This window comes from Planococcus citri, chromosome 4 (genome assembly GCF_950023065.1).
Source record: "Planococcus citri chromosome 4, ihPlaCitr1.1, whole genome shotgun sequence".
Classification (NCBI taxonomy): Eukaryota; Metazoa; Arthropoda; class Insecta; order Hemiptera; family Pseudococcidae; genus Planococcus; species Planococcus citri.
In genome coordinates this window covers 58,562,233-58,587,130 of record NC_088680.1, presented here as the reverse complement: position 1 = coordinate 58,587,130, position 24,898 = coordinate 58,562,233, and the positions used below count along the sequence as shown (strand labels likewise).

The following is a 24,898-nucleotide window of genomic DNA, read 5'->3' as shown; positions in this document are numbered from 1 at the left end:
GATAGCGTATTTATTATCAGCAGCATGAATAATATTTCATATTCAAACCATCGTCAGCGTCGTTAAACTTCCTTTTTTCGCTCTGCATAGGTAATTCACTAAGTATCTGGTCCAAGAAGTTTGAAACAATTATGCAGGCAGGTAGAAAATCAAAATGAGAATAAGTAGTTATAATTTATTCATCACGTCGAGCAATTACTAGTTACCATAGATCAGCTCAACCAATCGTGTTCGCCTAGAAAATAGTTGATTTTCGAAGTACCCAATGAAACGAAACTTGAGAGGTATATTTTAGATAAAAGTACTAGGTTGAGTGAACTTTCCAGTTGTGAACGATACCCCACCTCGTGATTGGTTTCCGCCTCGTGGAAACCTGTTCTAAAACCTAATACATTCTGCCCACAGATAGGTACACAATATATGTACAAGATAAGTAAAGTATTTCGACACATCGAGTGATTCACAATATAGTCGTATAATTCAATCATAATTCGCGAATAACAAAACGTACAATAGTGTTAGTAGAGAAACTGTCCATCGAATAAAAACCAATACAAATTCATTTTCTACATTTTTAATACACGAAAATCGCTAAAAAGCGAGGTACAAAATTAGAACTAACTGTTGACGAACTAAACTGTAATGTATCCTGACTAAATACGAATAAACTACCCTAGAGGATCGGAGAAATTGGCTTTCAGCAGCCATACGAACGAGAGAAGGATCTGGAGGTAATTACGCTCCGTAAAAACGCGTATTTCGCGTGAACAAATAGATAAAATAATAATTACACATAAACTAGACTCCGATGAAAGAAATACAAAATATTAAGACTAAATCTACATCAAAATAAGAACGTTTCAATCGAACCTGCAAAATGTAGAAAGAAAAAACATAAACAAACAAACGTACGAGTAGGTACAATTACATACGTCGAATTCATACACATAGATAGGTATAGATAGTAACATTAAATCTTATCTAACGTAAATTCCAAAAAAAAAAAACAAAGAGAACAAACTTATATGTTTAGGAAACTAATTGTGAATTTGACCCGTGTTGGTAGCTTGGGTTCGATGCCATGTGATATGCCTTTCATAGAACTGAATAACTAACTGAGGACTGTATATTCTAGCGATCGGAGATCTGACCAATTCCAACGTATCTTGACCTTCCCATTTCATGAGAAACGTCAATCCTCCGGAGTCTGTAGCTCCTACAATACGTTCGGGTACCAGGCCTCTCTCGAAACCGTTTACTCTGGGTAACACGTACGATACATTAGGCGAATACTCGGGTGAACTTGAGTTTGACTGTGTTGGCGAGGCGGTTTTTTTCATCGAAATTCTGGCTTTTTTAGCTGGACGTCGGTGTTTACGTTCGCGTTCGTATTCGTATATTAGATCCATGCAATTAGAAAGGTGTTGTTCGGGCTCCCAGGTATTGGTTGTGCTAGGCCAGTCCTTCCATTTGATGTAGTATTCCGATGTGCCATTGGGCAGGATTCGTTTATCGATTACTTTTTCAACGATATATTCGTTTTCCAATGTGCGATAGGTTACTTTGGATGGCCTGCAAAAATAAATAAAAATAAACGTTGGTTAGAATGATAATTTTTGTAATTTTAAGGAATAGGTAACTAATGTAATATGATAGCTTAGGCGTTCAGTTAGCTTAGCTCTCAAAGCCTGAACTTTGATTCTGCTCGTTTTCCTTCATGCAGGGTGTATTTTCAAAAAAAGACAAGATGCCCAAGAATGTTCGGTTTAAAAAATTCATAGATTATAATTTGTGACTATTTTTTACTCGATGTTCTCAATTCTTCTCTCAATCGAAACCTAAACATCTGGAAATTAAACAATTCGGAAGATAGGTATTGAAACTTGTAGAGGGAGAAGAGAAGAAGCAGGCGGTGGCAGGAGGGGGTTAAGGGCTCAAATTGTTATCATTTTTTTCGATTTTCCCAACTGTTGAATTCTGGCCTCAGGACCATCGAAAAATTTTCAGACGTGCCCCACTGATTTTCTTTCTAGAATATTATCTGAATGTAACACAGTAAATGACGTAACGTTTCAAAAAGCGTGTACTTTTGAATGAAAATTTAAACTTGGTGAAAATTTAAGAGCATTACAAATCAGATAACTTTTTTAGATTTGTTTGGAATCATGAAGAACATCCTCCTCCGCTAGCCCTTCTGAAATTAAAACAATAATGTCGAAAAAAATCAGAGCTAAAATAATTGCAGGATTGAAAAAAAATACCTTACTAATTACAAATGAAGTTTTTTTTTCATTATTATTATAATACTTTCATCCCCTTCTTTATCAGTTCCCAAGTTAAAAAATCATTATTCCAAATGATGATTGTGGCGAAGATACCTGATTTAAAATGTTTCAAATTTATTGAAAATACCTGGGTACGTAAATTAATCAGTTTAAACCTATTTTGAACTCGAAAAAGTAAATTTTGAACATGATAAAAAAAAGTCTCGAAGTGTTTTTTTGTGTATTGTAGTGAGGAGTAAAATTTTACAAGTACATATCAGATGGTTTCAATTATTATTTACCTAAATCGAATATTTTTGTAGATTTTTACGCTAAATTGGATAACTTAATCGGGGAGAGAGAGAGAATTAAATATTTTTGCAATTTTATCTATTGTATACATGATGAAGCAATTTACGAATTTTTAATAATCAATGCAGTTTTGCTGTTTTAAATAAAATTTTCACAATATTTTGAAAATTGTCAAGGTACTTATTCTTATCTCTTTTTCACAAAAAATAAATTCCATTGACATTCTGACAACTTCTGGGAAATTTTGCTCGATTTTACATTTGACATGTAGGTAGATATTTTTTGGTTAGGGGTCTGCATAAAATTTCTGAGATGAAAAAATTCTAATGACGTTCTTCCATGATTGGTACTGTCAGAAGTTAACATTTTAGGAAATGTTTGGAAAATTACCAATATTTTTTGGTAAAATATTGGTAACTTTGATACCTACATCACTGGTAATTTTTGATTTGAAAAAATGATAATTTTTTGATATAACACATAGGCACTAGTAATTTTTTGATCAATGATTGGTAGTTTATTGGTAAATTACTGGTAATTTTTTGGTAAATTACAGGTAATTTTTTGGTAAATTACAGGTAATTTTTTGGTAAATTACAGGTAATTTTTTGGTAAATTACAAGTAATTTTTTGGTAAATTACAGGTAATTTTTTGGTAAATTACAGGTAAGTTGTTGGTAAATTACCAGTAATTTTTTGGTAATGTTAAATTACATTACAGGTATTAATTTTTTGGTAAATTACAATTTACAGGTAATTTTTTGGTAAAATACTTGTAATTTTTTGGTGAACTACTGGTAACTTTTTAATGAATTACTGGGAATTTTTTTGATAAATTACTGGTAACACCTTGGTAATTTCCTGGTAATTTCTTGGTAAATAACTAGTAATTTTTTGGTAATTTCCTGGTAATTTCTGGTAAATTACAGGTAATTTTCTGGTAAATTACAGGTAATTTCAGGGATGGAAGAGCTGGGAGCGAGCCGGAGCCAGAGTCTGAAAGAGCCAGGTTTTTTGAGGAGCTAGAGCCAGAGCCAAGAGCCCAACAAATGAAAGTGCAGAAAAACATCAAGAGCTCTCTTGCAAAAGAGCTCCTTATTTTACTCAAGAGAGCCATCATCATAAGGAGTCATTAACCTGGAAAGAGCCAGAGCCGAGTCGGAGCCCACAAAATTTTTCAGGCTCTTTGGCTCCCTAAAATTAGAAAAAAAAGTAAAAAAATGCGCACAATTTTATCAAAAATTCAACTTTCAACTCACATTTGTAAAGAAAATGAAGAATTTCTACGTTTGTTTTCTCATTGAGAAATAAAATGAAAATAAATGCAGTATATGTTCATTTTTTTCATCGTTTTTCACGAATTTTAAATTCTTATTTAAAGAGCCAAGAGCCAGAGCTGGAGCTGGAGTGGGAGCTGAGAAATTGGAAGAGGGAGCTGAGAGTCAAAGAGCGGAGTCGGAAAGAATTGAGGAGCGAGCAAGGAGCCAAAGAGCACGTGTAAAGAAAAAGAGACAAGAGCCAAGAGCGAGCCAGAGCTGAAACTTGCGGGGAGCTGAGCCAGAGCCAAGAGCGGGAGCCCTGAATTCAAGGCTCTTCCATCCCTGGGTAATTTTCTGGTAAATTACAGGTAATTTTCTGGTAAATTACAGGTAATTTTCTGGTAAATTACAGGTAATTTTCTGGTAAATTACAGGTAATTTTCTGGTAAATTACAGGTAATTTTTTGATAAATTACAGGTAATTTTTTGGTAAATTACAGGTAATTTTCTGATAAATTACAGGTAAATTTTTGGTAAAGTACAGGTAAATTTTTGGTAAATTGCAGGTTAATTTTTGGTAAATTACTGGTAATTTTTTGGTAAATTACTGGTAATTCTTTGGTAAATTACTGGTAATTCTTTGGTGAACTACTATTAATTTCCTTGGTAAATTACAGGTAATTCTTTGGTAAATCTTTTGGTAAATGTCTAGTAATTTTTTTGGTAAATTACTGGTAATTTTGGTAATTTTTGGTAAATCACTGGTTTTTCTTGGTAAATTACTGGTAGTTTTGGTAATTTTTGGTAAATCACTGGTTCTTTTTGGTAAATTACTAATGATTTATTTCGATCAATTTTCACAATCTCAATTTTTTGGTAAACTATTAAGTATTAATTTTTGGTAATCTATACTGGCGATTTTCAACCTTTGGGAAATAATTTTTTTTAGTAAATTGCTGGTAATTTTTGATAAATTAAGATAAATAACTAGTACCTACCTAATTTGCAATTAGTTTTTAATAATTTTGTACTGATATTAATTGGCAAGTTTCTAGTGATTTACTAGTGACTTTTGGTTACTAATAAGTAATAATTAATGATTTCTGGTAATTTTAGGTACCTAATGTATGGTAAGATAGGTACCTACATTACCGGTAAATAACCTGTAATTTCTAGTAATTTACACTTAACAGGTAATTGATTTTTGGTAATTTTTATTAGTCATTTCTGGTAAATTATTGATAATTTTTGGCAAATTGGGTATTGGTATTTTTAGGTAATTTACTTGCATTTTTGTTAATTCTTTATTGGTAATTTTTGGTAAATTACTGGTAAATAGTCGGCAATTTTTGGTAAACTGTTGGTAATTTTTGGTGATTATTTTAGGTATACAAAATTATTGGTAAATGACTGGGGGTAATTGTTGGTAATAATTTCAACTCACTAGTAATTTCTGATGCATTATTGGTAATTTTTTGGTAGGTACATAATAATACATAGTCACATTTTCGGTGGGTATACCTAATTAAAAGATCATTTTTGGTGATCCTGATATTTTTTGGTAATTTACTGGTAATTTTTACTTTTGGTAATTTAATCGTAATTTTTGGTAAGATTGAATAAATTATTGACAATTTGGTGATAGTGAGTGAATAATTTTTAGTAATTCTGATAATTTAACTTTGACTAGGAATAAGGATATTATGTTTTTGAACGCGCTTCAAGCTGTGATCGATTTCCTAAAATTTCTGATGGAATTTCGGTAAAAAAAATCACATTTCGCAATCAATCAAGTTTCAAGCAAAAAGCAACATATGTAGGTATCCATGATTTAACATTTTCCTCATAGAGAAGACCTTATAATGTACTCTCATTTTTCAAAATGATACTTCATCATTAGAGCTCGGATTTTTATGATTTGTCATATTTTCATTCATCGCACAAGATCATGCATATCCTATGGATTTTTGTGAATCACACAATTCTGAGTAAAATGAGCGCAACTTGTTAGCGCATATTTTGCATATTTTGGGTATAAATGCATACAAATGCATATAGACATTTTAAACGCATATTCGTCATATTTTGGCCATTTTTTCAATTATTCAGTCATATTTTGGAAATTTTGGCCAATAATCATTTTTTGGTAGCATTTCTCATTAAAAAACTTGAAAAAAAACTTGAAAAAAGATTTTAAAATTTTTTTTTTACCACATTCAGACGATTTGTATCTTAACCTATAATTGATTATTCAAAATAAAATTGAAGACTTTAACCTCTTTTTTTGAATTTATCAATTTTCTAGCCTTCCTTCGCCTTTGAAATGAAAAATCCTTTCTATAGATACCCATATTGATGTTGCATAAAAGTGCATATTTTGATGAATAAGAGCATATTTTGTCATAATTTGATCAAAATAAATGCATATTTTATGCGCATAAAATGATTTTTTAAGCGCATAAAAATCCGAGCTCTATTCATCATCATCACCTTCTAATTTATTTTCAACAATACCTACTTTCACGTAATTTTTTCTAATTTAAAAAAAAAATATTTGCAAGTTATATGCAACGTTTGAAATTATTTAATGAATTTTTCTGTTATTCTGAACGATTTTCGATTCAATTTCTCACTCGTTTTGTGTCTGCTGTTCATTTACGAATTCAGTTGACGTTTTAGAAGTACTGCTATTGTCTCAAAAATCAGTATCTAATTTTACCGCGAAAACATCGGCGACTAAACGAGGACCGTTTTCTAAGCTTCTACGCGTTGCTGGTTCGCATGTGAGAAACCCTGTAGGAAGTCTATAAGAACAAGACGACATGCTGCCTGGTTGACATAACGCTATTTTAGTGGTACATCGTACAAAATAGGTTGCGTAGTCGCACATGATTTTTTTTTTTTGAAGGATCTTCTGGAGCCTTGAAAGATGTGTAGATAATACGTTGCTTAATACTTGGTGCACGTTTCGATGGCACGTATCTACATTATTTCTTTTGGGTAACGCTTTCAAAAATTTTAAAAATGGCAGGGACGTTATAGGTTTTCAATGTTTTTGGATAAGTATTGAATTTAAACAAGACACAATTGTTTAATTCTTCAAATATGTAAATGTATACATATAAATTGGAGTTCAAATTTCTAAAATTTTTGAAAAATTGTATTTCAAAACGAAGTTTGATACTACAAATGATCAGATTTTTATCAATCCCGGTTTGCTCATATAGTACCCTAGAGGCTAGAGTAGGTATAAGTACTTGTAAATACTACGTTTATAGCCGATATTCGATGCAGGTGCCTTGTCTGCTCATATACCTACTCCGCCAAAATACAACCTAAAAAAAATCAAACATCGCCCGTAGAAATTTCACGCACACACTCGTAAATCACAAACGTATAGACATGCGTTTCTAACGATCAAGACGAACCGCTTTAAAATAACAATGAGATATCCTCTTCACCATTCACTTGCTGGTCATTCGACATCGACAATGCGTTTGACAACGACTGTCCAGACCTTTTTGTTTGTGCAGTAGGTATAAAAGAAGGCAGAATGGTTCCTTTACGAATATCACCAGTTTACCGCTGTACTGTATAAACTGTCCAGTGTCCATGCCCTATGCTCACACATATAACCACATGATAGGTTTTCTATACACTTGCGTTTCCTGTAGCATCTCTGTTTTTTCTGGACGTTTTGATATGGTCAAATAATGATTCAATTTACACATGCGTGAGAAGTGACGATTAATTACAGTGAGAAAAAAGAGATGAAATGACGTGCTCCAAGGAAAGGTACCTACCTGCAATAAAGTCGGCGAAGTTGATTTCGAGATATGGCCCTAATTATAGGGGTGGGGGTAAATTTCGGCCATGTTCGGGTTACATAACGGGAATGGATAGCCGAAGCTCTGAAGTTTACTGGGTAATGGTCGACATCACCATCTGGTGCCTCCTTTAGAGCCTGTAGAGTGTAGAGCGCGTTAAATGATATCTTGAAAAAGGTACAAATTACCTACTAATGAAAAAATTAAGCATTCGAGTCGATTTTTCATCATTTTTTCAAAAATCACCGTACTCAAGTTGGTTAAAAAAAATTGTAGACTGCAACATCGGATTCTACGTGAAAAATCATCCCAGAAAAAGTGTAATTTCACGTTATTGTGCCATGAAAAAAATATAAAAAAATTATTTCAATAAAAAGTGTTATAGAAAACTTCAAGCTGATTTTTTTTTAATGAACTTTTTCAATATGCCAACTTCAAAATTGTATCAATCTGCGAATTTTCAACATTTTTGAGTGGGGTTTGGCTTAAAATATTGGTAATGATGTCCTGTATCTGTCCTTTCCCTGGAGCGCATCACAATATTTAATTAGGAGGAATATTGAATCGATTTATCTTTACGTATTATCCCATTTGAGAAACACATGAAAAAATCACTCATCGATGATCCTTGGGTTGATCTTTTTGAATTTTTTCCTATCGTGGGTGCCTATGTATGTTAAAAATAAGGCTGTCTGAGAAAAAATAATGCTTAATGATTATAAATGAATCAGTCATTTCGAAAACCCCATTCTGAACTTTTTTAAAATTTTCAGGAAATGAAAAAAACTGTTTGTGCGCTTTATTTTCATGGTATAACAGTAAACTTGTGCAGTAATCGATAGGTCTTATGATTACAAATATTTCTGTACCTTTACCAGAACTTGAAGTTTTGTAGGCTGCGAGCAATTCCATTGTGAAATATGTGGAGTTATGGGGTTTTCGAAATGACTTTTTTTTTGAAACCTGAAAAGTGACACGTAATCCTAGAAAATCCAGTAACTACAATACCCAAAATGATTGAGTATGGATTTTCATTCATTTATTGAAGTTATACCTGCAATCTACGGTTCAATTAATTTAACGTAATAAAGAAGCAACAAAAATGTTATCCATTTCACGGCATAAATTAAAAAATTGAATTACGTTGATGTTCATGAAATTAATGTTCTTCGTTTGTCTTATAAAAAAATGATTTCAAAAACCCTGTAAATGCAGGAGTTATGGGGTTTTCGAAATGACAAACGCTGAAATATGCACTTTTGAGCTACCTTCCAACTTTATCCGATAGAGCTCGCAAAGCACCATTAGAATCAGTGAAAAACATAAAAACCCCTTAAATGGTGATTTATGGGGTTTTCGAAATGACTGATTCAAATCTTATCAACCGTCTGCAATTTGAACATTTTTAAGCCAATTTCGGAATTTTTTCTGCTTTTGAAAAATTATTTTTTGATTGTGCACGTTTTGTAATATTTAACTGAATTTTAGCTACGTTACATCAATTTTTAATCAAATTTGGATCGAAAATGGGGTAAAAACCAAAATTTGTCACATTGGCTTATTTGAAAACGGTTGCGAATTGTTTTGAGCAGTTCATTGAGCCTCCAGCACGTTTTCGAAAGTGGAAATTATCATAAGATTTTACCTAACGAAGCTGAGAAGCTAAAATTTATTTCATATACCTTAATTCCAGCGTGCAAAGTCGATTGGAGAATTCAAGTCGTGCTGGAGGCTCCAGCCATATTTTGTAAATTTCAATATGTCAAATAGTGCCATAAAAACCACACATTTTCCAAATTTTTATATTATGTAGGTACTCGTATGTACATAAAAAAAATTGTTCAGAACCAGAAAAAAAACTCCGAAATTGGCATAGCTAATTATGTTCAAATTGTAGAAAATTGGTAAGATTCATAATGATTAATGAGGTATTATTTTTTATTAGATGACTTTATAAATTCTGAGTGTTTTCCTCAAGATTTTAGAATTAGTCGTTAGCATTTGGAAAACCTTATCAATATTTTTAGTCTTTTGCATTAAAACCCAGGCGAATCTTTGTTGATTTTTCCACAGCTTAGCATAATTTTACTGTTTTTGAAGTTTGGTATTTAATATCAATGTCCATGCTTTTTGTTAATCATTTTTCGCCAGTTCTCTCGCAATTTTGAGCAATTTTGAGCAATTTTCGCAATTTTAATACTTATGTAATAATGACTGTAAATAAATACCAATAATTTTTTTTAAAAATAAAATTTTCACGTCAGATCCTATTTTTTTAAAAATTGATTTTGACCAATTTTTTATTGTTAAAAAGTGGTTAAGTTATTTTTGAGGAAAAGGAGTGATTTTCAAATTTTTCAAAAATTCGCCATGAGATAAAAAATGTTTCAGAAGCGAAAATCTTCATCATAGAATTTGATTTTTTTGGTCAATTTCGAGCAATTTTTTTAATGGTGATGGAAAATAGTGTTTTTCAATTTTTTTTTTTTGGAAAAATTCGCCATAGGTAAATTAAAAAATTAGTTTGAGGAGCAGAAAGTTTGGTATTAGAATTCAATTTTTTCAGTTAGTTTTGACCAATTTTTTTAACGGTAAAAATTGGTTATTTTCATAAGTAAAAAACAGTCAGCCCTGGAAAAAAATAATTTTAAAGTTTTTAAATTTTCACCGAACTTGGTTTGAAAAATCTTTTTGAGAAGCTCAAATTTTATCATAAAAGTTTGGAAAAGTGGTTTTGAATCAAAATTTTATTATCCCCTTTCTCAATCCTTATCATGCTATATTATCGTCTTCTTAATTATAAATTTTCGAAACCTTTTGCAGGTACTAAAATGGATGCTGCTGTTCAAAATTTCAAAAGTATATTCTGGAACAGAAAGATAGAAAAATCAACCTTTTCTCAATCCATATCATGCTATATTTCCTCTCTTTAATTACATATAAATTTTCAAGACCTTTTGCTCTCGCTCTGCTCGAGCTTTTCTTTCAAAAATAAAATTACTGAAATGGATACTGCTGTTCAAAATTTCAAAAGTAGTCAGGAACAGAAAAAAAATTTTCCAAATATTTAGGTACTTATGTTTAATTAAAATATTCCAATTGTCGGCGTGAAAGAACCACAAAACATTCAGAAAAAAATCTAAGTTTTTAAATTTGTGCTCACATGGCGAAAATTCTCATTTGAGGGGGGGGGGATTGAGAGCAACCGAGGGTGGGTGGGTGATTTTCACGCTCACTTGTGCGAGCATTAAATTTCACGAAAATTAAAATCCTTCACCCTCCTTTGACTAAATCAACCGATAAAGTACACGTCGAAAAAACAATTCGGCCAAAATAAAAAAAATAAAAAAATAAGCTACCTATGAGGGTCATTCCACGTCAATTCGACCAAAAAGTGGTAAGTGGGGGTCGGCGATTTTCTTGAAATTTTTCCTCTGGAAAGACCTTCCGAAGAGATGTCCAATGGCGCAAATCGCAGCTCTGTAGCCCTTTTTTAAAGGCTGCTAGGGGTGTCAAAGTATTCAGTGAACTTGAAATTATCATCCATTTTAATAGTGGATTACTCAATAATCGCGATACCTACCAAAATGGAACTTTTTCTAATAGGTAGGAGTTTTGAAAGGCTTTTTGATGATATCATAAAAATCAGTGTTGCCACTTTTTTTTCGTACGAAAAATAAGCTCGAACAGTTTCAAAACGTAGTTTTCATATCGTTCCGACTCTCAAAAATTCTGAAAAAAATATATTATGGGCGACTTTTTATGCTGAACAACATATTAAAAAATCGTGATGGCTTTATTTCGTAAAGTCGATTTTAAAAAATTGAAAGTTGGCGAAAAAATTTGATTTTTTTATCTAAAACATGAAAAAGAGTTTTGATTGGTGAAGTTGACCCATTTGACCCCTATTTTTACGCATCCATTGAAAAAGTTGAAAACTCTTCCACTCGATGAAATGAACTCATCACTAAAAAATCAAAATTCGAAAAAATTCAATTTCAATATTCCAAACGTCAAAAAAAGTTTAAATTTATTCCGTTGTCTTATTTTGACGTCTTTCTAACGTATTTCATTAAAAAAGTTTATGAAAATTACACTCGCAGCAAAAAAATCAAAATTCCTTTATTTTTTCAATTCACACAGAATTTTGATTTTTTTGTGATGAGTTCATTTCATCGAGTGAAAAAGGGGTTTCAACTTTTTCAACGGGTACGTAAAAATAGGGGTCAAACGAGTCAACTTTACCAATCAAAACTCTTTTTCATGTTTTAGATAAAAAAATCAAATTTTTTCGCCAACTTTCAATTTTTTAAAATCGACTTTACGAAATAATGCCATCCCAATTTTTTAATGTGTTGTTCAGCTTAAAAACTTGTCCATAATATATTTTTTTCAGAATTTTTGAGAGTGGGGACGATGTGAAAACTACGTTTTGAAACTTTTCGTACTAATTTTTCGTACGAAAAAAATTGGCAACACTGATTTTTATGATATCACCAAAAAGCCTTTTAAAAGCCCTACCTATTGGAAAAAGTTCCATTTTGATAAGTATCGCGGTTATCGAGTAATCCACTGCTGAAATCGATGATATTTCAAGTTCACTGAAAATTTTGACACCCCCTAGCAGCCTTTAAAAAAGGGCTAGAGGGCAGCGATTTGCACCATTGGCCATCCCTTCAAAAGGTCTTTCCACAGGAAAAATTTCAAAAAAAATCGCCGACCCCCCCCCCCCCACCACTGCTTTGTCGAATTGAAGTGAACCTACTTACAAATACATATTTCAGTTAAAATTAAATGACCCATTCAAAGCTTTAGCACTCTTGGATTCTATCAATATCAATTTTTTCCACCTGAAACATTCAACATTACATTTTTCATGGGGGAAAACCAATTGAAAAAAAATCCGCAGTCACAAACCAGAGCTAGGTACCTGACCTAATGAGTACGTACTTGTATTTTATAGCACTGGTCGTCATCAAGTTAACATTACACCACTGTGGCGCAAATGCGAATCCGTGTAAGTCTAGGTATACGTACATAGAATTGGCATGGCGCTTTCGTTTATACATTGTTAGGCGCGTTTGTTTTTATGAAATTAATTTACAGCCACACTCAACATCGTGTGTCGTTTCGCGTTAGTTCTAATGAAGCTAGCAAGAGAGACAGAAAGATAGAGGCCATCATAACCACTCCTCTCCGCGCTGCCAGCGTTCACGTTGAAAATCCGCTAATCCGCAGACTCGGTTTGAAACATTCTACACGCCCGTGTAAATAACAAATTAAATATCCCTTTAGGATAATGACTACGCGGTATGACCCTTTGAGACGCTTAAATTATAAAATTTATGAACAAACGAAAAAGCTGTTAGCCGTTTTGAACTATAGGTTTGGCGTTTATACGCTGCTACTAGTACGAGTATCTGTGTAATTTACCTATGTTTTTATAGTGTAGGTAGGGGGTGAAGTACCACTATAACCTACCTAGTATATAGTGTTGTAAACAATTAAACCAAATATGTTACGAAAGGGGTTAGGATAATAATACAGTACCCAGTAAGGTGTGTACTGTGTACATAAAGTGCTTCGAAAGAGTAAATGATGAAGTGAGGAAGAGAGGGGTGTACGTATATATTTTTTCCAACTATACAGTCTCATTTGTTGCATTGTCTCGTTCATATACAGATTGTACGTAATCGGAAGAAAAGGGCGACCCCTTTCTTTGTGGTGGGTGTTGGTTGGCGAGCCAATAAAACTTTAAGAATAAAAAAATGAAAAATGTGCCAGAAAGAAATACAATACAAGAATAACAAGATACCTATTAATATAGACTAACAAGAGATGAAGAGAACCCTCCCACGTGATGATCTCCGATTTGAATGAAACTTGGACAGGTGGTAAGAGGATCTCAAAAAACCCCATTCCCCAATTTTCAGTTGCTGAAGTTGATTTTTCGAACACAGGTAAAGATGTTCAACTTAGAAAAGGGGGGAAATTACCATCTAGCCAGGGTATCAACTTCCAGAACTCAAATTTTGGTCAAAGGCAGTCCTCTATGTATCAGATCGACCCATATCATCATTGACCGGATCCGGGCATCCGTTCAGAAAACAGGATTTTTTACAGTTTATTCTCATGTTTTGTGTGAATTTGAAAAATGGCCGTTTCTCCTCACCACATGAGCTTCATCAGCTAAAATTTTGGTCAAAGGGTCTATGCTTGATACCTAATCGATAAGTACTACCGTCGGTCAAATCTAGAATTATTATCAGAAATCGAATTTTTTCACATAATATGAGAAAAAGTAGGTAGTTAGGTACTTAATAAAAAAATACACAAAACTTCAAACGCTCGCCAAAAAATCAACATCGGCAGCTGAAAATTGGGGGATTGTTTTTTTTTTTTAGATCCTCTTTCCACCATTTCAAGTTTAATTCAAATCATAGATTATCGCATGGGAGGAGGGTTCCCTTGTGAGTTGAACTTTTTGAGCTAAAATGCTGATTTTAAAAATCTTGAAAGAATGAAGATTAGATAAACTGAGAGACAAAAATTAGCGTGGAATTCCCCGGTTTAAAATTAGCTCACCATCGGCATCGGTCTATTCAGACTTATCAGTTATCATAAACTAAAATAAATTATACCTAAATGTAGATCCCATCTCAACGATCAGTTTTATCTGAAGTATTTCGCTATTTGGTGAGCACTGTATACAAAAAATAGAGAAATACGAATGGCTTTTGCCAGTCAGGTTTGAGGGTATTGTGCTCATGAGTTATTTTTAAACCTCGTTCATTTTCTATTTCAGGTGATACGATATATTACTAACGTTTCTGATAAGATTACAGCGTAGCGTATTATCGGAAACTGAATACTTGGGCATTTTTTGATTATTTTGTGAGCGTTGTATATTCACTAGTAAAAGTACAGTATGTATAATATCCTATCAAGCAATTATTACGTGTGGTTTTTTCTTAACATCTCAATTTCTCACCGATGCATCTAGGTACTTTCAGCTACTACATAATTTATATTGTATGATTATTGAAACAACTTCGTTTAAATAACAAGACATGACGCGATAAGAATGAAATTTTTGTGTTCATATTCCTAACACTTGTTAAAAGTCCAAAACAATACTTCAAATACATATTTATCTATTCGATAAAACAACTTACTCATTTCGTATACACTGTCATGCACAAGATTTTTAAATTATGGCCCGAGTATGGTGAGGAGACCACCCACCCACTAATTTTACCCCCTTCCCCTTCCTCATCACGCAAACTCGTGCAAAAAAAATCATCACGAGTATTTTTCAGCGTCCTTTTTTTCAACCTTATTGATCTTTTTCAGAAAAAGTGTAAAAATATGCCAAATTTGGTCATTTTGAAAATATTATAATTTGGAGTCATTTTTTCTCAAATTTTAGTTTTGAAAAAAGGCGAGGGCAAAAGGTTTCAAATATTTTTAATTCGAAGGATCGAAAAATTGAGGGGGGGGGATAATTTGATGTTCCTGTCAATACTTTAATGAAAATTCAAATTTCTAAAATGAGAAACAAATTAGCCGAGTGAAGCGAAGGGAAAAGCTGTCTGTAATTGATAGTTCAAGATACAGAATAGCATTGCTTTTTGTATCAGAATTCAGGGGTGCTGTGTAGATGAATTTTTGAAGAGTAACTCGTCAAATGGATTTTTGGGAGGGAAGTGGAAAATTTTTCCCTTCCCCCCCAAAAATCGGAAAATTTTTCTCCCCCCCCCCCAAAAAAAATCAATCTTGTCTCTTACATTGCAAAAATAGCTACTTGCAATTTGCACGTTATTTTTCTAAAAAATTTCCCCCTCGCTTTGCTCGGGCTATATCACTTTACTTTCCTCAGAACAAAGTAAGAAGAGAGAAAAATTGACTTCTTCCATCAAAAATAATGTTGTTTTACTCTTAAAGAATTGTGAATTTTCAAAAGCTTCTATCCCTACATCATCAGGAATGGTATTATTTTGCACCTCATATCATTACTTTTTCACAGCTTTCACCCTCGCTTTGCTCGAGCTAGATCATTCTCCCTTTCTTTTCTCTGGCCGAAGTTGAAGAATAGAAAAATTGACTCCTCACATCAAAAATAATACTGTTTTACTTCTCAGGAATTGTAAATTTTTGAAATCTTTTTCCCCCACTTCGCTCAAGCTTTTACTCCTATTTAAAAAAAAATAAAAGATACTTATCTACCAATTTTTAAAAAATGTTGAAGCTATGAAAAAATCAATTTTTCAAATAAAAAATGACTTTTTTTACATTTTGAATTATCAATTTTTCACAGCTTTCACCCTCGCTTCGCTTGGGCACTTGGGCAGATTTAAATTCTACTGCACACATTTTCAAACATTTACTAGAATGGAAAAATGAACCCAAGAAATTTTATAAACACACTCATATCTACTCCATTAATATAAATTTTCAATTACCTACACTTAAATAGTTATTCAACATTTTTGTTTCTAACTTCCATTTTTTAAAAATGGTTCGAACAATCTCTGGCAAATTTTGTTCAGTGATGGGGGGGGGGGGGTAAAGTTTTACTGTGAATAGGGGGGGACTCGTCAAATGCTCAGGGGGATCACAGCACCCCTGTCAGAATGATTTGATTTTGTTGGTCTTCAAATTCTTCAAATCTTAGAGGCCAATCTTCTAAAAAGTTTGATTTTAAAAATGTAAAACAAATCAGCTGGAGCGGAGCGAGAGCAAACGTTTTCCAAATTCTATGATTGCATGTTGTAGAAATAAAAAATATTTCTTCGGCTGTTTTCGTTGAAAAAAAATTTGTGATTGCCCGAGCGAAGTGAGGGCAAAAGCTCTCGATAATTTATAATTCTACAAAAAAAAGTCATTTTTCTGGTCTTATTCTCTATAACAATTTCAATTCTGGAATAAGAAAGTAATATTGGAACGAGCGACGCGAGGACAGCAGCTTTCAAAAATTATTATTCTAAAGATAGCTAGGTAGGTAGAGGTACCTAAAACGACATTATCGCTTTCGTTGGATTTTCTTTTCTTCAATGGGAGTGTCAAGTGAAAACTTCATGTATGAGAAAAAAATACCACTTTTGCCAAATCTAGTGAAAATTTTTGAAAAATTTTCATTTTTTTTTTTAATTTTTTGGAAGTTTTAAACATTGGGATTTCTTGATTTAGAAAATAGAAGGAAATTGACCCGAACGAAATGAGTGCAAGTAGATTTTTTCAATAGTTCAATTTAAAGAAATAAAAGGGAAAAAAAACAGAGAAGCCCTAGTAAAGCGAGAGCAAAAGCTTCGGAAAATTTACATTTTGAAAGGTACTCGTAGAACAATAATATATTTTTTTGTGATGAGAAGTCTAATTTTTTTGGATCCAAATTTATAGAATTTAAATAACATTTGGATTTTTAAACTAAATAGTTAAAGCAAAACGTTTCGAAAATTCATAATCCTGGACGTAAACGATAAGTATTTTTTCATTCTTTTTTTTAAAAAGCCAATTTTTTCAACTTTGATATTTTTAAAAGAGGATTTCTCGTAAATTCACTGACAAATTAGGGGGAAGGGGGATTTTTCCCATGTCTATCTACATATTATAGTGAAATATTTCAAAAATACAGAAATATTCATTTTTTAGTTTCCTGCTTTTGTTTTAAATGGCGGCGAAATTTTTTCAATAAGGTATGTATGTTTCACTCCTAAAATAATTATAGCCCGAAAAATGGTACCTATTTCTCGTCAATTCGTTGACAAAAAGGGGGAGGGGGATTTTTTCGCATGTTCGTCTACACATTGGTAAAATATCTCAAAAATGCAGAAATTTTTCATTTTTTAGGTTTCTGATGGTACATATTTTTGCAATAAGTGCCAAACTTGTAATTTTTTTTCTCAAAAATGAAAAAAAAATTCAGTTAAATTTTTTGATATGTTATTCCACATGAAAAGGACTAAAACTGAGAATTTTTTCAGAATTTTTACTCACGGACATCGTGGTTATATTTAAATTATAAATATTTAAATCGATTTTTTTAGGTTTTTGAAAGTGGCAACACTGATTTCGACATCATTTGTCGATTACCCTCTCAAAGTACTACAGTTTGAAAAAAAGTTGGAAATTCTATACCACGTAGGTACAACCGAAGCAATTTGCAACTGAAATTTCCCATTTTCGGCCATTTTAGAGAACTTTGAAGGCCCACAACTCCGCCAAAAAAATCGAAAAAATGTTCCGTTTGCGTCATGATCTGATTTTTTTTTAAAAAAAATCGAATACGCCTCGTGCAAAAATCGACCGATTTGGCGTGGAATGACCATGGAACTATAGTTCCATGGGAATGACCCTTTAGACTTTTGGAATTAGCTGAAGTTTTCCGCGCAACGTAATTCGTTTCCACGACGTTGACGTGGTGGCGATCTAACTGACGACGCGTTTCCTGAACTGCCTTCTTTTATTGAGTCGATCTACCTATTTACTTATACCTAGACCTACGGTCTTTACCTATATTCCTTATTGTCAGCTATAACGATACCGTACCTAATCTATTTCACTTGAAACTAGTACATGTTCCAGTTAATTTTTTTTTCTTTTTTCTTTTTGGTACCATCATTAAATATTTAAATAGGTACCTATAACTTATTACAAGTTTCGCCTGATCCCTTTTGTCCTTCAATACTCGATAAATATCTATTTACTCTACAAACGTTCGACCTTAAATTCATTTAAAATTCAACCTAATGATTGGATAACTTGATTAATTATGGACGAATGATAAAAATTCTTGATACATATTTCTTGAAATGAATCATTGACACGTTGGTTGCGGGGGATAAAACTGTGAAGTATTTTGAAGGAGGTGGTATAGGGTAGAAGATGAATTTCAAAATTAGGTACCCGATAAAATCTTCAATTTCAACATTTCCTACTATTTATTTACCTATACTTGAAATTTCGAGAAATTTACTGTGGCCAGGGTTGAAGGGATGAAATTATATCGATTTTATTAGTCAGCTCATTTTTCAAGTTGGTAGCCATGTTTCAAATCAAAATGTGAGAAATAAGTGCTCAATAGGGTAGGTGGTTTTTAATTTTTTTTTTTGGAATTTGACAAATGAAGCCTATGAAAAAACTGTAAAACCCTAAAAAAATTAGTAACTTTTTGGCTATTTTTTTCTAATTTTTTGAAATTGGCAGTAATGACTGAAATGCAAAATATTTCCACCGTTTCAGAAACGACAAATCTTTCCGATGTTTTGGCATAGGTAATTAATGCGAAATATTTGAAAAGAAAAAATTTTCAAAATAAGAATTCAACCAAAAATAATAAGCGATTTGTAAATTCCACCCCTGACAATTTTTCATCATAAAAGCTTGGGTAGCCAAAAATATTTTTTCTTTTTCTTATTTGCCTCCACTATTTGTAGCAGCATCACACTGGTAGGGGAAGCGAAAAAACTACGATTTTTTTCAAAAACTCCTCCTCTTTGAAGACCCCCTCCTCCTCTCCCACCTTTCGGAGCTAACTTTTTTTGAATGACTTTCAACTGAAAATGAAGGTCACCACTGAATTTGGCCGAAATCTTCTAACAATTTTTTTTGTTCACGAACCACCCCCCTTGTGATAAGACACACTGAAAAAATTTCAAATTTTTAGGCCGATGTTTACCCCCCCTCCCTTCCTTTCTCCCTCCCCTCCCCGGTGACAGCTCAAAGTACAAAAAATTTGAAGAATTTTCATGTTTTGAAAAAATTTCAATTATTTTTCGGTTCAGGTGATGATCAGCTTTTGGTGCAGGCATAAATGTATGTAAATTAGTAGTTCAATTTCAATTGTACCATCTTAAGGAGATGATGCCAAAATTATCATCTTTTGAAGGCATGAACTACTTTGAGAACTCCTGAACTTGACAAAAAATTATCTTTCAACAATTCAACATTCTAATGGTTTAAACAGTACACAATTTTCAAACTTTTGCCTTTTCTTGAACAAGAGGCGAAACATTGATTTGAAAATTTGAAATTTTATCTAAGTACGTTCTGTTGAGGTCATTTGACCACAATTTCTTTTTAGGCTCAGTCAAATTTCAAAAAGAACAAAAAAACTAAAAAACCCACCATATTGCCCAACGAATAAATGTTCAGGTTCATGTATGTGCCATGTGTCTTCAATTCGGTTCTGTCCCATATCCCACCCCCCTCATATTTAGCCAGATGACCTTAAACATCTGGCAATAAGTTGCTACTACGTAATTATCACATCCGAATTCCATCATCTCTCTCTCTCTGCGTGACTTTCCTAGAAAAATAACTGCCAATACGAATACTTTAAAGACAGAAAAAAGCGAGAATTGTCCAATGTTTTTCAAATAAGAGTAGGTAGATGCCTTTTTCTACATCACTGCAAAAAAATTGGAAACAAGATGAAATTTCATCTGAATGAAGTCTTAAATATTAATCCGAGGTGATTGAATGGGATTTTTTCCAAATTCTTCAACCTCGAGAGAAAAAATTTAGAAAAAAATATACTATTCGGTAACACTGATTAAAAAAACGAATAATTTACATGTTTCGAAAGATATCTCTTTACTTTTCTCCCCCTCTCTTCCTTCATATTATACAGAACGTAGTTTTTAAACACGATACCAAATAAACTTGGCCAAAAAATTACAAAAAAAAACAAAAAACAAAAAAAACGTAAAATAATTTTGAAAATAAATGGTGAAGTGAAATCATTTAGTATTATCGAGGTAATCAATGAACTTGAAAAAATTTGGTAACCCTGATCGAATTATTTGAGCGGAAATGCTTCCCATCTTATCCCCTGCATCCCCTCACCCCACCTCTAGGGATTTTGAAAATTTTGATACCTACTCATCCAAAGAAAAAAAATCAAAATACATTTACCAAAAATATGTAGATTCTTTTCAAATATATCGACCTAGGAAAAAAAAGTTTCAAGTACATATTAAAAAAATGCATTATTAGGTAACACTGATTGTGAAATTGTACAATATTTCAGAAGAAATCTTTCCACTTCTCTCCCCTCTCCTTTTTCCATATTGTCAAGAACAACAAAAAAATTATGTTTTGTTCAATAGGTATTTCCAAAAAATCGATAGGTAACACGAAAAAATTTATGTGAAAAAATATTGAATGATGAAGTAAAATCATTACCCTCTCATATAAAAATAATCAATGAACTTGGAAAAATTTGGTAACCCTGATCATCGTATTTGAGCGGAAATGCTCCTATCCCTTTCCTTTCCTCTTCACATCCCTTCTCTTAAGATTTCAAAAATTTTGATACGCACTCAAAAAAAAATTTATCAAAATTAAATTTCTTCTCAAATACGAGTATTTCGATTTCGAAAAAAATTGATGAAAAATTGCCTTATTCGGCAACACTGATAGGAAAATGACAACGGTTTGAAGGAAATCTCCCCACTTCTCTCTCCTCCCCTTCTTTCGCATGGTTTTTGAAAAACAATAGGTACTAATTTCGGTTTAAAATAATTTATTTTTCATTCAATGTTTGCAAGCTGTCGATTGCACGAAAAAAAAACGAATAATTTTTTTTCAATTGCAGGTATGGTGAAATAAAATCATCATCATTCTAAAATACAATTGTATTCTCTTCCTCCCCTCCCCCATCATTTCTCGTGGCATCAAAAAATTATTCCTATGGTGCCTCTTGAAGAAAAAAATACGAGTAGGTAGGTACATTTATCGAATCGAAATTTTTTCACTTGTTCATTTTTCAAACTGTTAGGGAGGATAATAAGAAGACACGGAGAAAACTTGGCTGAAATTTTATAAATCAGATTTTAAAACGAAGTAACTTCGGAAAATGAAATTTAAAAAAACATGCATGAGCGATCATCGAATATCTACGAGTAAATACGATACATTTGACCCAACCGAATATTTAATAATGAGGAAAAAAAACCATTCCAATCTATCTTTTGCCCATTCCAAAAAATCAATCAATACCTACAGGTAAGTATACCTAATTAAAAGAAAAGGGTGACGAATTGACCTTTATCCAAATAATTCCACGAAAAAAAAGCTGCAAAGTTGAATAGTTGATGAAATGAAGTGCATAAGTAATTAGGTAAGTATACCTAATTCGAAACAAAATGCATTTTAAAAATTAATTCAAATAAATTTTAAATGAACTGCGATGACCTACTAATTATATTATCATACCTATTTACGTTCGTGATGGAATCCCCCCTTCCCCTCTTCTCTTCCCATACCATCTTCCCTCCCTTTTTAAAGTTCACCCAAATATAATATATAAAAATATGTACCAATAAATTCTCATAATTATGTTTTAAAATATGAAAATATGCGACCAATCAAATTTGTATAAAGTTATTCAAAAAAAATATACAATTTTATCACACTTTAATTTGTAAAATATCCTAAACCTGCATAATTATATTAAAACAGTAATCGTTTACCAGTTCGTTTAATTACCCCTATAGTAGATGTATAATTGTATAGCAGGTAGGTAACCAAAGCATAGACGAGCAGAGAGAGAGTAGAAATACAATATTAATTAGTAATCGAGGAATATACGAATACCATACGTTGGTTTAAAATGTATCAAAACACCCATAACTGCCATAAGTCGATTCACGTTTATGGTATGACTGGACTCTAGACCCTGCTCCCTTCTACTTCACCATCGTACAAACACTTTTGAATAAATAACCGCCAAGTTGGTCGTTAGTATAGTAGTTCGTCTGGCTTCTTGCAAACAATCGAAGAAAATCCAAACGAAAAGCAACAAGCGTCAGCGTCCCGGCGCTGGAGTATAACGTGACGTAATCGAGCCATCTGGAAGTGGGAAAAGTGAAAAGCGCGGGAAAACGTGTAGCGAGCGTTGAAACGTTGATGCAAGATGGTCATGTTTTTCGTAATGTTTCGGATGTATTATGACTTGAAATTTGAATTTTATGACGATTTTTTTTCTATTTTTGGAATAAAAATTGATACTTGGTCGAATTCAGTACTTAACAAATTCGGTAGAAATACTCTATAATGGTATCATTATCAGTTTCTAAATCAATTCCAATTTTTCATTTCGAAGGCTCGATTATTCAATAAACTGATCCACCGTTCCTAGTTCGTGAGTTAATTTGAAAACTTGGCTAGAAAATTAGGTATTTCAAAAAAAACACGTCAAAAAACGAATATATGCATCTGAAAAACTAGGTCAACGTATACGAGACACAAAATATGATGAAACGAATCTGATGCAATAATTTTCGCGACTCGTGTAAATTACCAAAGTAATTAGATTCGTACGTAATATCAAAATTACGTTAAAGGGTTAAAAACACCAAAAACACTCCTAGAACAGTCTAATGTGAATTTTCATCTTTCAAAAATGATTATTTCACGTTAAAACGATCGTAATCGACAAATTGAACTTTACTCGACTGAAAAAAATTCGTGGGCTGAATTTATTTCAAAAAATGATTCGTCATGTTCTACGTACCCAGCTTTTAACCAACGTTAACACAATGATCACACACTTGGGACTTTTCAACCACCAAGAATTATTTTAAATACTAAACCAACGCAATTAACTATAACTAAACGAGTAAAAAATTACAATAAATTGGTAATTTACTTACATTTTAAATAAAATATTCACTTCGTCGTCGAACAACAAACCTTAACGAGCTTCACGAACGATCGTATCACGTATCTCCAGCGAGTGCACCACTTATACTGATACTGACACCAGGCATCACAAGGAATGAACCAGCACTATAAGGCAAAACCAAACTGGCATGACGCAACAATAAATACTAGAATGGTGGACTGATTCTTCCTTTTCACGTTCATCGTGCATCATACGGTTTGGTTTGGACTTTGTACGTTCGTGACGTATTTGCGATCTGAACCAATCAGCGTTCAGATTGGCGGATCTTTTTAGCGAAAAAGGTTGCTAAACAACAACATCGATGAGTTTTCAATGTATGAGTCATCAGGCATTTTCCTCCTCCCTTCGTATGAAAATAGAGATCTAATTTTAATGATAAAATTCGTGATTCGAGAGAAGAAAATAATTCTTTAAAATGATCTTTGAACGCGAATTTTAGCATAGGTATAGGAGTTTTTGAAGTGAGAAGAGACGAAGAGAGTACGTTTCTATATCAAGGAGGCGAGGGAAGGAGGGAATTCCGGGTGGATATTATCGGTGAATAAGTAATTACTCGAGGAGAAATGGACATAGATAGCATTTGAAATAATTCATCATTTTTTAACGTCCTTATCGTAGCAATGCATCGAATATTACATTATTCGATGTAGGTACAGTGAATGAAAGCAAACCCTTATTGGTTTACGAAGCATAGCAGACGAACATGGTACTTAACCCGGTGATTATATTATGTACCTTGTATAATACGATTTATATCGGCTATATCAATTTCCTTTACAAATGATAACATTGTACACTAATTAAAGCAAATGTTATAATTCAAGGTTAAAAGTCCAATAGCTAAAAATCTAGATATTCGAGTAAGTAATTAACATTTCTATAGTAAGTGATGCACTGTGTGTGGTTATTTTCTGAAGAAATTATCGATCGATCGTGGCCAGTTCCGGTCTTACGGAGTCGTGAAAATGGTCACGTTTGAGAATTTTGTGGAGAATTTTTTTCATCAGGCTAAAATTTAGTTACACGAATTAAAATTTGAAAAAAAATCATATTTTTAATTATAATGTAGGGATTCGAATGTGTATTTTGCGAATATTTCCGGGGTAAGTATTATGGATATTGGATAGGTCACTAAATGTAGGTAGGTACCTAATGAAGTATATATAAGTCTATTACATCAGCTGTATTTTAGTTTTTTGAAAGTTCAAGTTTAACGATTAATTAATATTCATTCTCGTAGGCCTATATGATATTTTAAGCTGCATGACTCGTTGCATCAGCAAGGTTGGGATGAAGGGTACGTTACATAGTTTGCACCGTATTACGTAAGTTCATGTAACCGTTTGTATAGAAAGATGAGAAGGGCAACGCTCTCGTAGAAAAATCGGTTTCATTTTTGCTTTTTATTTTACTCGTTTATGGATCAAATTTTTTCAAGAGTAGAGTAGGAAAAAAATTAAAAACACACAAAAAATTGAAAAAAAATCACTATAAAAATTGAAAATATTTTATTTTGTCATAAGGATGTTTCTGTAATCAATATTTCTC

At 32.6% G+C, this 24,898-nt stretch overlaps 1 protein-coding gene across 1 annotated transcript; it reads right to left on the bottom strand.

The window, feature by feature from the left end:
* Positions 1–456: 456 nt before the first annotated feature.
* LOC135843115 (chromobox protein homolog 1-like) lies at positions 457–23,535 on the bottom strand. Its single transcript, XM_065360867.1, has 2 exons — positions 23,319–23,535; positions 457–1,572 (listed from the first exon to the last, which is right to left on the bottom strand). Coding segments are annotated over exons 1-2 (537 nt in total). The 5' UTR covers positions 23,321–23,535; the 3' UTR covers positions 457–1,037.
* Between the last annotated feature and the right edge of the window lie 1,363 nt (positions 23,536–24,898).